Here is a 15,973-nt window from a genome sequence, read left to right as displayed (position 1 = left end):
TAAACCACTAAAGCATCAGCTCACATCTGGCTGGCATTCTCAAAGCGTTTCATTTCCAGGTATTGTTTTCCCGTCGCTCCGCTCTTTTACGAGCATCTGTCCAACAACACTTTAGACAATTTACACGCCTGGTCACCTAGTGTGCAATTTGCTGTCAGAGCTGTCAATCAGAGCGGCGTTGGGAGGGAAACAGCAGAGCCTCCGTCAGCCCAGCAGGTTGCATGGAAATGCTAGTGCATTAAAACATTATGGGTGTTTGGTGACGACGGCGGCTTTTAGCAAACGCACTCCACTTACCGAGTACAGCGCGTTAGTAAAGATCATTTAACCAACTGCTCCAGTCTTCATATCAATGTGAGGGCCAAACGTCAGAATTTACAGAGGGAAATAATTAAAAAACACGTGTGGAAACACTCTCCCCTGTCAAAAAATAGATTTAGCCTGTCTTAATAATGGCTTCAGAGACCGCTCCACTTTAACTGGAGAAGAATAAATTTGCTCTTGTGGGTTTTTATCATTATGACAGAGATTAAAGATCAAGCAATAATTGTCCGGAATTTACTTGGGAGCTATAAAAAAAATCACATTGAGGGAGAAACTCAGGATGTTCTTAGCGAGCCGCGTGTCTTATAATTGATCACTTTGCCCAAACAGTAATATCCTGTCAGTCATTACAATTGCTGCGCTTAGCTCGCAGGAATCTAGTCAATACAAGCAGGTTTTGGAATTTTATTTTAGATGGTGCGAGGATTCAGCTGTAGTCTCCTGTGACGTGCCGCCCCTGAGCCGCAGCTTGCCAAGGTTTCTCCATATTGATGAATGTACTTCATTGTCTTCTGAATAATACACAGAGAGGAAATGAAAAGAGCACATTCGAAGAAGCATCTGCACTATATGCAAAATAGTTTTCCTGAGAAAATGTGGATATTGGTAATCTGTCTTTATGGCATCGCGGCGAATGTACAAAGCCAGACGGCGGCTTCTGAGCGTCTCACTCATGGTTCCTCTTACAATGTTAAATTTCATCATTCTGCGATGCTGAGTGCATCCAGGAGGGGTTTTAAGAGTTGTAATTTACTCACGCTCCCGTTCGCCCGCCTCGTCGACTTCTACCTCCTGATAGCGATTTCCTATATTTCCCAGAGTTACTTCAACAACCTCTCGAGAAAGGGGCATGAACTCGTTCTATCCAACGGTTTGTGTTTCGTGTAGGTGGGGAGCGGGCGAGCGAGCGAGCGAGAGAGAGAGCGAGAGAGAACTGTAGTGCAGCGATGGCAAAGAGCAAAGAGTAAGAGTTTGTGGTCCACGGAGGCTGCTGTCGTGTGTGTGATTGCTGAACATCAGTGCACGATGGTCAGTGTCGAACGAAGCTCTTGATCTTTTCGTCCCGGAGAAAGCAAACACTGATTATCTGCTGCTATTCTGCAAACTCCACGCTGCCGTGCACACGACTGGAGGAGTTAAACAAGGGTAATGCAAACGGTTCTGAGACAAGCCATCGCTGCCCTTAAATAGACTATAACCAAAAAAATAAATAAATAAAAGCGTTTGAGAGCTTGCCAGAGGTGACACACCGTAACAACAACAAGCTGAATATTCAGAGGCTTTTAATGTGATACAATATTCATGCTCCAAACACCTGTGGCGCTCGTGTTTTTTGCTGCGCGGTGCAACTTGAAGTGAAATATTGGTTTACCGCGTTTTTAACCGCTTGGTTTCCTGGAAAGGTGCAGAAAGCATCCAGCTGAAAATAAGAGCTGGGCCAGGAGAAAGAAAATCAATGTCAGCGCTGGTGTTTTGATCTTGAGTTTCATCAGCAAAGTCTGCCTCTCCTTTCGTAGTAAAACTCACAAACAACAAACACGATCCACTGTACGGCGCGATACTGTAACTTGTTATGTAACGTGGCGTTTTGTAATTCAGCATCTCGCCGCTTCGCTTTTATGAAAGCGCCTTTGTGCTTTGTTCATTTAATCACTCTTGATCCTAGTTTCACTCGGTGGCGGGTTAGTAGCTGTTCTGCTCAGCTCAGACTGGGCCCATTCAGACCTTCAAGGTTAGCAGCTCACGTTCGCTTATATGCAACAGAATTATGAAATGATGATTCATTTCTGTGGCTTTCATGGTCTGTGAAAAGGCTTTTAACCAGAAGGAAACGTCCTGTTTATCAGGACTGAATAGCTTCTGATCACCAAGGAAGGGAGCCTGGTTGCTAAAAGCTAATAACAAAAATCTGTGCTGTGCTGTGCTGTATGTGGAAATTAATTTCACTTCACTGACAGTGTTCAAAACTGATTCTGCCACATCTCTTCTTACGTGTGAGCCCATGGTCTGTATCGCAGACTTCCTGTCAGCTCATCCTTCCTGTTTCCAGTCTGCGCGGTAAATAGACTGACCAGCTGTAGCTTTGTATTGAATGTCCAGATGTGTGAGTATACACCGCGCTTTCTGCACGTCACATTAAGGGCGATGGTCGTTAAACGCAGCGTTTTCCTGTCAGACCTTGATGTTGCTGCGTTTCTCTCCCACCAGACGCCAAACGTGGCAGCTCCCTTCCTTTTCCCTCTTCCCTCGGCGCTGACGAGCGACTCGCGCCCGACTCGACTTTGTTTGCATTCACTGAGAAGGAGACATATGGATGATCTTGACCTGTGCTTACAGTATTTCTGGCATCTACTCAGAGGCTGATTCACTGAACCTGAGTGCATAATATTTTTTCACTGATTTAGTGCACGTTTGCTTTTCTGCAGCCATTAATTCTGTGGTTATGAAGTGACAGACACCACGGCGATTTTAATTGTCTCTTTAACATCTTACTAATGAAGGGTTTTTTAAATAACAGGCGCATCAGGAAGGTACTTTTCAAAAATTGCTTTCCTATAAGTGGGTGTAGGGATGTAATCCAGCCTTTGATTGTGACACTGACTTTAAGCTGTACAGTATATGCTGCTGTGTGAACACTGCTTCTTACAGCAGCTGTGAGCTTCACCTTGCGACGGTGAGAACTCACCAATCGTCCCGATAGCTTCAAACGCACCTGCGGTAACAGGTGATATCGTTGGCACATTACTCTCCGCCGTCCGCGGGCAGCGCTAATGTGGCTTTGTCGGAGTAATAACAACCCGGCTAAATGCATGAACTCAATTACCAGGCCACGGATTTTGAGCAACACAATGACGAGCTCTATGAATTCAGCGTTTGGTGGAGGCTGCGACGCTCTTGCATATCAGATATGCACAACAGCATGGAAACATAATGCACTTGTGCATTGTTCCTCCGGCTCCGCACACCGCACTTGTCCTTCCCTTGAGCAAACATTTCCAAGGGATTTTTCATGGAGGAAAGTGAAATGGAAATTCACAATGACATTCAGGCTAATCCACACCCACCTTACCTCATTCTACTCCAGCTGTCTAAGAAAAGCCTGGTACACTAAATTTGCTGAAGTGAGAGGAGGCAGGATGGAAAAAAATGTAATACCTCAGTGCTTATCGGGCCATTGTGTGCAGGCACCAGCCACATGGTGCGGTCAAATGTGCAAGGTAAGGTCTAACACAAAGAGCAAATTTAACGCACATGGAAGCTTAGACAGTCTATTTACTAAAAGCAGTGTTAATTACAACCGAGCTCAAAAACTTCAGGGTTTTAGCTTTCTTCACTTTACTTGCTGATTTATTAAGACCACTTATGCAAATCCAGCCAATTGCAATTTTCCAATTACAGTACCTGAGGCGCAACCACGGCCCCATATGCCACGGCGGAGCTTTGAAAACAACAGACGCCGCAGACAACAGAGGGAAGCGCAGCTACGCCAGAGGCCGGAGATCACGGCGCTGCCAGAGGTTCCTTTTCATGACTCCATCCGAGATTTCAGCTCGTTTTGTTTATTTTTTTATCACGCTGTGATAATATAATGTGTCTTGGCAATCTATTAGTTATTTTAATCTCGTTCCCTGACATTTGAAATAAAAATATGCTGTGTAATTATGCACATTCTTGTTTAGTAAATCAGTGGGGGAGCTCCAATCCAATCATCTCCAGTTTTCACCCTGCTACTGTCACTCAACTAAATGCATGTTATTTGGTCTAAATCTGCAAAAACAAGCCTCTTGCCAGGTATGTGACTCATTTACACACACACACGCAGGTTTGCGGCTCAGAGTCATGTTTTCCAGCCTCCGCCCGCACTCACAGCCGTCATTCAGTAAACACGGGTTGGCTTTGCACCGACCTGCACCAGGCCGGTGAGGTGCTCCAGCACGCCCTCCATCGGCAGCTGCAGCAGGTGGTTGTTCCTCAGGTTGAGGCGGCCCAGATTGACTCCGGAAAAGACGCCGAGCGGGAGGCTCCGCAGCAAGTTGGCGTTGAGGAAGAGCAGCTGCAGGGACGGCATGGAGTCAAACGTCCCGGGATCTACCTCGCGGATCTCGTTGTACTCAAAGTAAAGGTACCTGGAACACAGGAGGGGACTGTGTTAGGAGTTCATGCAGTGTTTCAAGTTAGAAAAGGTTGTGTCTCTGCACAAACAAGCCAATAAGTGTGTTTATCCAGTACGAAGACATTTTCTTGATCCATGATTAGCACACAGCATGAATTTTCACTTTTACAAATTGATTTATTTTGCAGCATTCTGTATGTAATTTTGCTCTCCTGCACCCCAGAATGATAATTACATCAATGAATATTTATGTAAAGGAGTTATAACAGAAATGTGATTTAATCTGCACTTCCCCTGTTCACAGCTGATTAGCTGATCACTATCAGAGGATGTAGTGTCATTTTACACTGATGACTACTTACCACGCCCTGGCATGACCGCCATGCGAAATTTAAGAAACTTTGAATTTTTAAGGCCCCTTATTTAATAATAGACATCAGTGAAACTAAATGGAGACTTTTTTACTGAATAGAACTCATCTAATATATGTCCATTCATGAGATAAGTAATAGATTTGGTTTGAATGACTTACGCTGTTCGCTCGTCATAGAGTCACTTACAGAGGCTAACGAGAGGTTAAGGGGAAGACATTTTGAAGGTCCTGAGTGGGTTTCATATTGATTAATAGTCAAATGAACACAGTGGGTCTGTGGAAATATAGACAGGGTGGAGCGGAACATAGCACTGATGCTCTGTTGGGACACCATGTCACAAACTCTTTGCAGCAGTGGCTGAAACTTGACTTGAATGAGACAGACGGAAATATTTGAAGTTCTGTGTGTGCTACTGTATTTGGGGGAAGCTAAATCTTCATTCTGGTGACTTCTCTTCAAAAGGAAAACTCATCTTTGAGAAGTCTGAAAGCCTCATCAACACCTCTGTAGGCAAAAAGAAACCCATTAATTTTCACGTTGATTCTAATACCAGGCTCGCACCTCAACTGCAGCCTGCCACCAGGCAGTGTGACTAACAAATGACACTCCTGGAACGAGAATGGGCACCTTTTATTTCAATCAGACTGTGGCATAATGTTAATCAGAATGTTCTGCTCTGTGCTATGCCCGTGTAACGGTGAAATTAATTTCCACGTACTTATAAACAAATGTCTAAATGCCTAAGCTGACATGTGCTTTCAGCTTATAAATTAGTTTCAAGTGCAGGAAGGGCAAAGTGCCTAAATCGCTGTGAGTGATCCAAAGGGAAATAAATTCAAAAATACCTTAGGTTCTGCAGCCCCAAAAACATGTGGGGGCTGAGACGCTCCAGGTTGTTCCCGTTCAGGTAGAGGCTCCTCAAGCTCGACAGGCTGGAGAAGGCTCCCTCCTGGAGGTAGGAGATGCGGTTGTTCCCCAGGTGAAGCAGGTCGAGGCTGGAGAAGTTCCAGAAGTCAGTGCGGTAGATCCTCTGGATTAAATTCCCGCTCAGATAGAGCTTGCGGCCGTTGAGCGGCCGCGGCGTGAGCTGGGAGACGTTGAGGAAGCCGTTCTCCTTGCAGTTGACGGTCAGGCCCAGGTCGGTGATGTGCAGGTTGCAGGTGCAGCCCAGGGGGCAGATGATGGGGATGGGGGGTCGCGTTTGGTATCCGGCTACGGGCGCATTCTGGTTGGGCATGAGGCTGCGGGGCGTTGGGGACGTTCTGGAGGAGCGAGGCCTCTTGGTGGGCCTCGACTGCCTCTCCCGCTCCCTTCGCTCCGCCGAGGAGGACGACGACGACGTGGAGGAGGTGTGGGTGTTTTGCCGGGTGCCGTGGACCATGGACGATGGTTTGGTCGGCCGGACTCGCCCGTGATGGGAGTTGGGTTTAGAATTGGGAGGCAGATGTTGAGGGTGGGACCCTCCTGGTGGACCACCGCCCTCCGCCTGGAGCTCCTTGTCCGGCAGGTCGGCGCACAGCTCCTTGCGGGAAATCTCCCTCAGGTCCTTGCCGTGATGGTGGAAGGGATATTCGCACGTAACCTCCCCAACGACGGCCGTGTACGGGATCTGACCCAACCACTGCTGCAGCTGCACAGCCTCGCAGCCGCAGTTCCAGGGATTCTCCTCTAGCTGTATCTCCATGAGGGAGCGGCCGACGTACTCCAGGGTCCCAGCATATGCCAGGCTCTTCAGACGGTTTCCCCGCAGGTCCAGATGAGTCAGAGACACAGATCTGGTGCAGCGAGAGGAGGAGGGAGTCAGATATTGTAGTGAAAATGAAAATGTGCATGAGATATGCAGCTTTATATGACAATGAATTTTTATAATGACACTGCATGCAAAAAGAAACACTCATTTAAAATTGTTAAACTGTCCAGGCTGGTTGACTGCGTCTAATACTCATATTCCTCTAGATTAGTCCCAGTATTATTCAGAAGCTTTGCAGTATAATAATCAGAGTCGAACCTGAACAGATGAGCCGGCAAGACAGGGATCAGATTGTCATTCAGGATGAGAACTCTGAGCTTGTAGAGGAACCTCAGAGCGCCGCTGTCAATGCGTTTGATCACGTTGTAGTCAGCCTGCAGGTAGAAGAGCGAACATGTGACGAACGTGCAGTATAATTGCAGCAATGGAAAAATAGACTAAATGCGTCATAAAAGTCCGGCCCATTAGACGACGTATAGACGTCCACAGAGGATTCTATCATCTTGTCTGGATAATCAGCACGGATTCTTCTCTTGACACTACCTGGAGGTACTCCAGAGCCTCTAAGCCAGCGAAGGTGTCGTTTCTGAAGACCTCCAGCTTGTTCTCGTGAAGGTACAGCCGCCTCAGTTTGGCTAGCCCGTTGAACGCTCCCACTCGGATGTCCTGGAGTGCATTGTTGCCAAGGTTTATCGACACTGCGTTGCCAAGGTGCAGAAAGCCGTTGCTATAGAGACGCCTCAGAGAGTTCCTCTGGAGATTGAGTTTGAAAGGGCGGACCCACGACTGTGACACCTGAATGATTAATTAGAGGTCTGAGTAGTTATCTTATTAATTACATGAATTTAACAGTTAGAAACACCCATAAGCCACATTAGAGACCGGATATTAGACCTGGAGATACAGGATGCTAATGAGCTACGTGGCCGTGCAATAAAGCTCCACATACACCGTACCTGGCTGACATTGGTGAAGCTCCGCCCATCGCAGTGCACGTGCAGCAGGCCCTCCTTGACCTCGCACGTGCACGGCTCGAAGCATGGCTCGTCCACTTCCTCCTCGGAGTTGTCCACCAGAGGGGTGTGGGTGGAGGTGGGGGTGGGGGTGGGGGTGTGCGACGCCCGGGACAGACACACACACCCCAGGGCCACTGCCAGAGTAACCCACTGCATCCTCCTGCTTCTCCCTCTCAGCTCAGCAGCCCGGGGCCACAGCCTGACATCGGCCCTTCACCGCACTGCACGGCGAGAGACGCACACACATGCACGCACACACACACACACACACACACACACACGCACGCACACCGTTAGAAGAGGGCAAACAGCCACGGAGGCAACATCAGAAGTCAGTTTAGGATGAATCAGGTTGATGCTACATCACAGGCATACTAAATGAAAATGAAAGTTAAATCACACACACTGGAGCGGCATAAAGAATGAATTACACTGCACTGGAATAATGCAGGCCACAGTGCACCGACAGAATGGTAAACGTGTGTGGGGTGCGTTCAAGCGCAGGAAAACACAGCTTAATAAAAACATCAGAAGTTTCCGTAAGACAACAAACCGAAGCACCTCAGCTGATGCAGCGATGCCGGTGGATCGAGAATTCACACACTGACGCGCATCTGTCCATTATCTTAACCGCGTTTCCTGTTAAGTGGAGCCGTGGCCAGTCATGAACGGCAAGATAGGCCCTGAACAGGTTCCCGTTTTATCACAGGGCATCACAGGTGATCATTTCCAATGTGTCACTTTTTGGCAAGTAGGTGGGAAAAAGCTTAATGAATATATTCACCTGTGTTCTCTCAAATGCCCAGTGAAGCTGAAATGTCACGCGTGTGTTGTTGTAATGCATGCACTATGAATATGGGTGGATGCAAATCAGTTTCATAATGCTTCTGTCTAATGAACAGCTCAATTTAATAAGATGAATGGCAATCAGAGAACAGAAGGACGAGGCACAGAATCCCCCATATTATCAATCAGCCAAATATGTCAGGTTACCAGACGCCGAGTCCTGTCACCGGCATTATTGTGATAATGACAGTGGAGTGAAAGCCTCGCTGCGAATCAAAACTCTTCAGAATTTTCAAAAGGGCTGATGCGAAGGCAAACGCGGTGACAGGCAGAAACATGAACTGATGGTGATAGTGATGGTGATGATGGCGGAGGAGAGTGGCGCTGCAATAACAACAAGAGTGAGAATGGAGTCCTGGAGGGAAAAAAACAGAAACAAAACAAGGCAAAAAAGAAAAACTGGCGAGATGAGAGTCTTGCATGGGGATATTTCCTCTCAAGTCTTAATGAGATCTAAATTGGATAAAGCATCTCGATCTGCTCATATAGTGTTGAACACTGCCACGCGAAGTGCAGTGATGATCATGATGGTATGGTAGCTGTAATCATACAGCAATAATCTAGCATCAGCGAGTTAGACAAGCAGGCAGCAGTGAAAACATCGCCGCCCGAGAGAGGAAGAGCAATCACACAGATGATTATGACGGGGAGCGATGGAGGAGGGAGGGAGGAGGAGGCGAGCGGGGGAGCAGGGAAAAACGGGAACAAGGTGAAGGAGCGGAGCACAGAGGCAGGCGCACAGATAAAGGGTAACGGGCAGAGAGCAGGTGGGAAAGGAGGGAAGGGGCGAGGTGGGGTTGCGTAAGCGGTGAGAAGTCAGTCAAGGCTGCCACTCAGGACGAGAGCTCGCAGTGAAACAGCTGAAATCTGATATTGATTACATCAAATCCCTCCTCTCGCTCTGCACACAGTGTTCGCCTGCTTCACGGAGCAGCCCGGCGCCGGAGCCAAGTTACATGCGTGTGTGTGTGTGTGTGTGTGTGTGTGTGTGTGTGTGTGTGTGTGTGTGTGTGTGCTGGAAACAATGTGAGAAAGGTCAAACCGTATCCAAGACGTGCGCTTTGAACGCCCGCCGGGTGCAGGAACAGGTAGCGAGACGCGTGTAGATGAATGTGCGATTTTGTAGCGAGCGCCGCGATACTTGTTGGGAAAAGACGCGGCGTTCGCTGCAAAATGGAGACAAACACCCCATTTATCAAAGTGTTAAGAGCATGTGAGCTTCACCCCGAAATAAAACACAGGACGATCTGGGCCAATGTGCCTAACGGTGTCTGACAAATTGGTATACAATGCAAAATAGAACCCGCTCGGTCCCGGAGGATTTTTTGTTTTGGTCCAAGGAAGGCATTGTTTATTGCCGGGCCCGGATCCCCCAGCGTGAGGGGGATCAATAGCGGGTCCAAATAGAGCTCTGGGATCCCTACTGCTAGGTTCTGCTTTGGTGGATGGCCATCCTTCCCCTAATAAGAAGGAACACAGTCAACACTCCAATCAGCCGAGTGGACCAGTCAGCAGTCGGCATAGCTCTGCATCATTATCGAAGCGAGACGGGAATGGACCCGCGTGTTGGGTGGTGACAGCACAGCAGAATGCAAAGCTGTCTGTCTGTCTGTCTGTCTGTCTGTCTGTCTGTCTGTCTGTCTGTCTGTCTGTCTGTCCGTCCGTCCGTCTTCATGTCCATCTGGTACCAGGCCTGACACAGGTGTGGCTTCCGTCCCTGTCTTTCTTGAGACTCTGAGCCTTTCTTTTTTTTTATTCCCCACTCTAGACCTGCACGCTGACGCAAGCCAAGCAGAGATGACGGTCACTGCTTATTCCTCACCATATTATTCATGTCACATAATTCCAGCGTCTACCTCCCTGTCCCTCTCCGTCCTCCCTGTCCGTCAGCGAACGCGGAGCCTCGCCAAGCTTCCCTCCTGCCTTTTAACATGGGCCCCTGCTCCCAGCACAGACCCACACTATCAGACAAGCAGCAGCAGCAGCAGCAGCAGCAGCAGCATCACTGATCAAATGTATAGGGCTGTGAGCCTGGATAGCCCACAGCCCTCCAAGAAAATCAATTAGCCCATAACATTACAGCACAATTGTAATAGTTAGCAGAGTTAAAGCTGCACCAATTAAACAGCCTAGTCATTAACAGAACCCATTAAGACATTTACCAGGCTATGTGTGAAAATCCTTGGCAGAGTAACGCAATCCAGTTGCATTCCCCATTGTCTGTCTCTCCACCAGCCCCTCTGATCCACACAGCGACGCTTAGCAGAGCAGGGATGCGGGTAATACTCACTCAGTCCGCCGCCAAAGAATTAGGAAACGACCGAGAAAACACTTTAGAGCCTGACTGTCGACATGTCGTTCACATTCAGCCGCACTCCTCTCTCCCTCTCCCTCTCTCTCCTCTCCTGTAGCGGCTCAGGCGGATGGGGAGGGAGGAGGGAGGGGTGGTGGTGGGGGGGGGGGGGGGGGGGGGGGGGGGGGGGACCAGAGCAAGAGGGGGGACGTGATAAGACTGCAATGAGGTAGAGGATGAAAACCGAGAGAGAGAGAGGAAAAAAAACCGCTCGGCTTTAGGATGCAGGTCCGCTTCTCCACAGCGCAGCCCGTGGGAGCTGCGGCACCGGACCGCTGGACGTGCGGGCGAAGCGCGGTCGGCTAGTCCGCGTAATGATGGAGAGTCCTCTCCTCATCTCCGCCACAACCGGGTAATTCACGGAGGTGAAAGGAGGGGAACGGAGGCGCCGGAATTAATCATGCAAAAAAAAAAAAAAAAAAGGCGGCGCGAGAGCGCCAGTTTGGATATGAGGCAACAAGCGCGCGGGGTGGTTTCTCCGCGGAGGAGCCAGTTCAGGTCCTCGTCATAAACAGATTAGAAGAGGCACAACAGTCACAGACAATGGGCCCCATAAACTTTCCCCTCACGTTGCCCGCGTGTGCAGCCCGGTAAAAATACCCCGACGGTTCAGCTATACCGACAATAATTTATAATCTCATTAGTTTATTCATCTCTCCTCTTGCCCTTAAGCACCGACGGATTTCGTGAAACCGGTGTGTGTTACCATGGCGACTCGTGCCAGCTGGCTCCGTCGCGCACGTGCACGGACGCGCACGTACGGCGCTCGCTCCGGTCGGGTAAAAAACTGTGGTGACTTTTATTGGGGGGGGGGGTTTATAGCGGCCCACGTCAAAACACCTGTCCCGCCGAACGGAGGTGGAGGGCGCAACAGATGCCGCGGCGACCGGGGAGAATGGAGCCTCCCCGCCGGCGCTGAGTGGCGCTGCCCACGCCGGCTAATCGCCGCCGGATAGGCGGCTGCTGCGCCGTCAGTGCTGCCTCTAAATGGCAGGTGTGCGCCCCTTTGTTAGAGCCGAGTGGACCAATGGCGGGGTCTCCATCAAGGACACAGTGGTGTCACAGCGCTGCAAACAAGCATTCAAAACTGCTCAAATATCCGTCAGCCGGCTCCACGGCTATAGGAAAAGATTTAATAACAACATGTCTTTTACATTACTGAGCTGAAAGTTCAATTTTCAGTTCAATTTCACATTGATTTCAGCGTGCATTAAGGTGAATCACCTTGAGGAAATGGAGAGGTGCGTCGCTCTCTCTCTCTCTCTCTCTCTCCCTCTCTCTCTCTCTCTCAACGCACTCACACACTCACACACTTTCTCCATGCCTCTCCCCACAGCACCAGAGGGGAAAGCTCTCCCTGGAGATTCCTATCAGAAACAGTAACAGACACAGTTCCAGTAATATCAGGAAGATGTAGATGATGGTTATAGATTTCAGGGCTCTCAGGTGCATTAGGCTGTATTACAGCCTCCCCACAAGGCTACTTAACTCTCGGCTGCAGTGGAAACAGACTGGTGGACGTTGGGCATATATGCACAGCCACATGAATACATGAATTTGTGGAGATTGCTTACAGACAAGTGCACACGTCTAATTCGCACAGGACCTGCAGGGCTGCAGCTGATGACTATAAAAATAGCTTCGATGATGCACAGGTTTGGATGCTAAGATATTATTTCCAGGTTTCATAACTGCTGATGCCAGATTTGTGGCAGGGGTAATGCGATCCTGGACCTGAGGCTAAGTCCTCTACGTCAACAACAATGCCTCCGATGAAGAATCTGGGATATAAAAAAGCCAAACGCCCGCTTTCCTTGTAGTTGAACCGTGGAGGCTCCCTAAATTAAGAAAACAAACGGAGAGGAAGTGAGAGACGATAGTTATCGGGCACCATCAGATACCTGTGTGTCTGTTCTCAAGGGTCCGGAGCCGCTGTGAGCACATAAAGCACTTTTTGGAGCATTGACAGAGGCCTCTAAAGTAGGGGATCTATTTATACTGGCCTAGTGCTGTCTGTGGAGCTGTCCAGTGCTGAAATGGATGGGGATTCATGGCGTTTCATTTCAGTCACTTTTTCTTTCTTCCTCCTCCGCTCTCTCCTTCTCCAAAGCCTTTTCCTTTTTCCCATCTGAATTATTTTTGTCTGATCACACTCTGATTTCTTTCTATTTCACTTCCTTTTCCTTCTTGTGTCCCTCGCTTTCGCGTCTTTTCTTCATTCTTTATTTTCTCAGTTTGATTCTCCCGTGGGCGCTTGTCAATTCAAACTGGTTTTCATGCCATTCTTGCTACGAGTCCTTTTCATTTGTTTTCCTCTGCCTGTTCTCTTCTTCCGCCTCAGCAAAAAGTCACCCCTTCATTTTTTTTTTCACATTCACTCCAATTACGATTTCTTCCTGCTAGAAAGATATCCACTGGGAATGGCTTGCATACATGAATGAACACAGTCCCAAGTCTGGAGGACAAGCGCACACACTGGCAAGAGTTGGAACACGCTCTCTGCCAATCCACAGGTCGAGAAATCTCCTTAAAGCTTTATGTTGTTCACATACTGTTGCAGTCTGCTAATGCATGCTTTGGCTTCCGCGGGCCCACACGTTCCACAGTTACTCTGCTGGATGAGACAATCAAAGAGGCGGGCAAGGGCACCCAATGCACTGTGGGAAGTAGTAGAAATAGAGGGGAAGAGAGCAGGGAGGAGGGGAGGGAAGGAGTAACAGCGAAAGAAAAAAAAACAGGCCAGTTGTGGGAGGGAGTAAAAAGGAGACAATGATCAGAAAGAATTCCGGTGCTTGTGAGAGCTACATGACGTGCATGGTGAAACGAGAGGGGTAGGAGGCGAGGGAGGAAGAATAAACATATAGAGGGAGTAGGGGGGTAACTTTGGGGGAGAAGGAGGGAGGATTGCCAGAAGGGCAGGTGGTTTTGTCATTAGCTCCACATTAAGGCAGAGGGCAACTACAGAGGACTCACCTCTGATTCACACAGTAGCACTGGAGGCAAGGACAAGCCTCCCGGGAGACGCACACACACACACACACACACGATAAAAACATAGCAGTGATTCACAGGATTACCCACAGGCCCATGAACACACGTAAACAGACAAACATAGGCATATAACACCCCCTCCCCATTTAGCAAAAACTACAAGACTTACCGTGACTCACAGGAACACGCAGACACCCACACGCATGCCACATACAGCGAGCCGCGCAACACACACTCACGTGCGTGTGTACACATCGCTGAGCTAATTAATCAAATCGCCCGTTTTAATTAGGATTCGGATCAGTTGCTATGGGAACCTTGCCCCCTTGGAATCTTAAGGTAAAGACTCTTGTCGCTGCCGCTGCCGCCAATAACTCCACAGGAAGCAGACTGAGGGGGACACATTCACACAGTGCCTCCAATGATTCAGCCGGCTGCTCTCTGCTTTTGGTTTTCACACAGACACATTTTTAGGTGGGGGGGACTCTAGGTGCCCGATCCGAACTTCATTGGTGCCCAGTCGTAGAAAGAGGCCCGAAGGTGGAAAAATTGGGAATTATGGTGGCTGGCGTTGCAGCTGTGCTAATACAATGCACCGTATCAAGAAAAGCCCATGTGTGTTGGCGTTAAAGGGTGACTTCACGCTGTGCAGAGGCCTGACCAATCGATCACCAACACAAGTCTGCCACCTTTCTCGCTCTGGAAGTTTCCACATTGTGAGTCACGTAAAAGCACTTCCACACAGTTCTAATAGGCTGCTTATCCTCGCTATTACCACAGCCCAGCAATTTCAGCTGAGCGACGGCTCTGTGCTTGCTACACTACGCCTGGTGCCAGAGCGCTCGCTCTGAACATCATTCATGGTGATTTCACAAGCGACCCATTAGTGATCAATAGGACATGTTTGTGAGAATGAGCTCCACTTTCACTTTCTGCCTTGCAAAGAGCAGCCCGTGTGCTAATATTTCTGTTTATATTTAGTCCTGCAGGAAATATTTATTCGCTGACTAATATCTGAAGATTATTTTAAACAGTGTGGAGGGTCTAGTGTTAATGGGAATTTATCTAACATGCTGATAGACGTGCTTATCGCCAAAGACTTTAACAAGGAAGCAGAAACTGTAGTGGGGCCACATTGCTTTCATCTGTCCCGAGTGTCTTGATATCAGCTCAGGTGAAAGCTGGACCTGATGAATTAATGGAGGAATGGATGCCAAGTAAAGCCATTAGGATACAGGAACTCAGGCGTGTGCCTGGCTCACCGGTTGTCATGGTTGCGGTGTTTATCACCTCTTTCTGCCGACAGAAGCCCGGGGGCAAATCAGATTGGATTCAGATGGAGACACAGACAGAGGGAGAGTTGGTGAGTGAGGAGGAGGACATATTGGCACAGCAGAGGGGTGAAATGCCAACACGCTGTAAAGTGGAGGCTGAGGAAGGGCACTGGACAAATGTCAGCGCAGCTCACATTTTTTTCTTTGTAATCATCTGACTGTGATTAGAGGTTTGGGGCTGTTTAGTATTACTGATATTAGTAAGTCAAATCCATCACATCCTTGCCTTTCATTTTTATGAACCTGAAGAGCATTCAGCCATTTTCTGTTATAAAACCTATTTGATCTATTTAATTATAAGCTCCAGTTGTCTCAGCTGTTTTGGCATTAAATAGCACTTGTCATGCTTGAATGTCTCCATTAACAACCCCTCCTGTTACATGGAAACATACAGATTAGGAGTAGTTTGGTAGGTGTATAGGAACCATACCAAATTCTGGACCATCGTTATAAAAGCAGGTGCAGAAACTGCCCTGCATCCCTCGTGGCCTATGTCTGCCACCTAGCGGCTTCCACACCAACCGTCCCACGTGGAGCAGGTGCTTTGCCTCGTACAGGTGCATTAAGATAAGCGGGGGGTCCAATTTATCGCGTTAAAGCGGTAATAGCGAGAGCTGACCAACAAAATCCCACCTAACACCCCTTTTGCAGGTTTATTGGTTAAGTACATAAAATGACCAATTATGACAGCTACCATTCATGACAAGTGGTCAGTAAAACATCCTCAATCTAGCAGTCATAATCGTAAACAGATGGCGAGCAGCTGCTAGCAGCCAGTTGGCTTCTTGTCGCCGCCGCCGTCCAAGTCTGCAGCTCGGCACAATGTAACCCACCCCTGACTGCGCGGCGCACACGTGTTAGGGAGCCGGCC

General features: G+C 48.6%; 1 protein-coding gene across 3 annotated transcripts in view; it reads right to left on the bottom strand.

Annotated features, from left to right (window-relative positions):
• The window catches only part of LOC114848209 (SLIT and NTRK-like protein 3), a 38,251-nt gene extending 27,370 nt beyond the window's left edge, over positions 1 to 10,881 (bottom strand). For 2 of the 3 annotated variants that reach the window (XM_029138516.3, XM_055505864.1), the window contains exons 1-6: positions 10,587 to 10,871; positions 7,519 to 7,799; positions 7,106 to 7,357; positions 6,821 to 6,936; positions 5,658 to 6,587; positions 4,232 to 4,451 (exon numbers count right to left, since the gene is read on the bottom strand). In XM_029138516.3, coding sequence (XP_028994349.1) covers positions 4,232 to 4,451; positions 5,658 to 6,587; positions 6,821 to 6,936; positions 7,106 to 7,357; positions 7,519 to 7,734 — 1,734 coding nt within the window. In that variant the 5' untranslated portion in view covers positions 7,735 to 7,799; positions 10,587 to 10,871. Of the gene's footprint in view, positions 1 to 4,231; positions 4,452 to 5,657; positions 6,588 to 6,820; positions 6,937 to 7,105; positions 7,358 to 7,518; positions 7,800 to 10,586 lie in introns of all 3 variants that reach the window. The other variant, XM_029138517.3, reaches the window with a different exon arrangement.
• Positions 10,882 to 15,973: the final 5,092 nt, after the last annotated feature.

Source organism: Betta splendens, chromosome 22, assembly GCF_900634795.4.
Source record: "Betta splendens chromosome 22, fBetSpl5.4, whole genome shotgun sequence".
In the NCBI taxonomy this organism is placed as follows: Eukaryota; Metazoa; Chordata; class Actinopteri; order Anabantiformes; family Osphronemidae; genus Betta; species Betta splendens.
The sequence above is the reverse complement of the archived record's forward strand: the minus strand, read 5'-3'. Positions and strand labels throughout refer to the sequence as shown.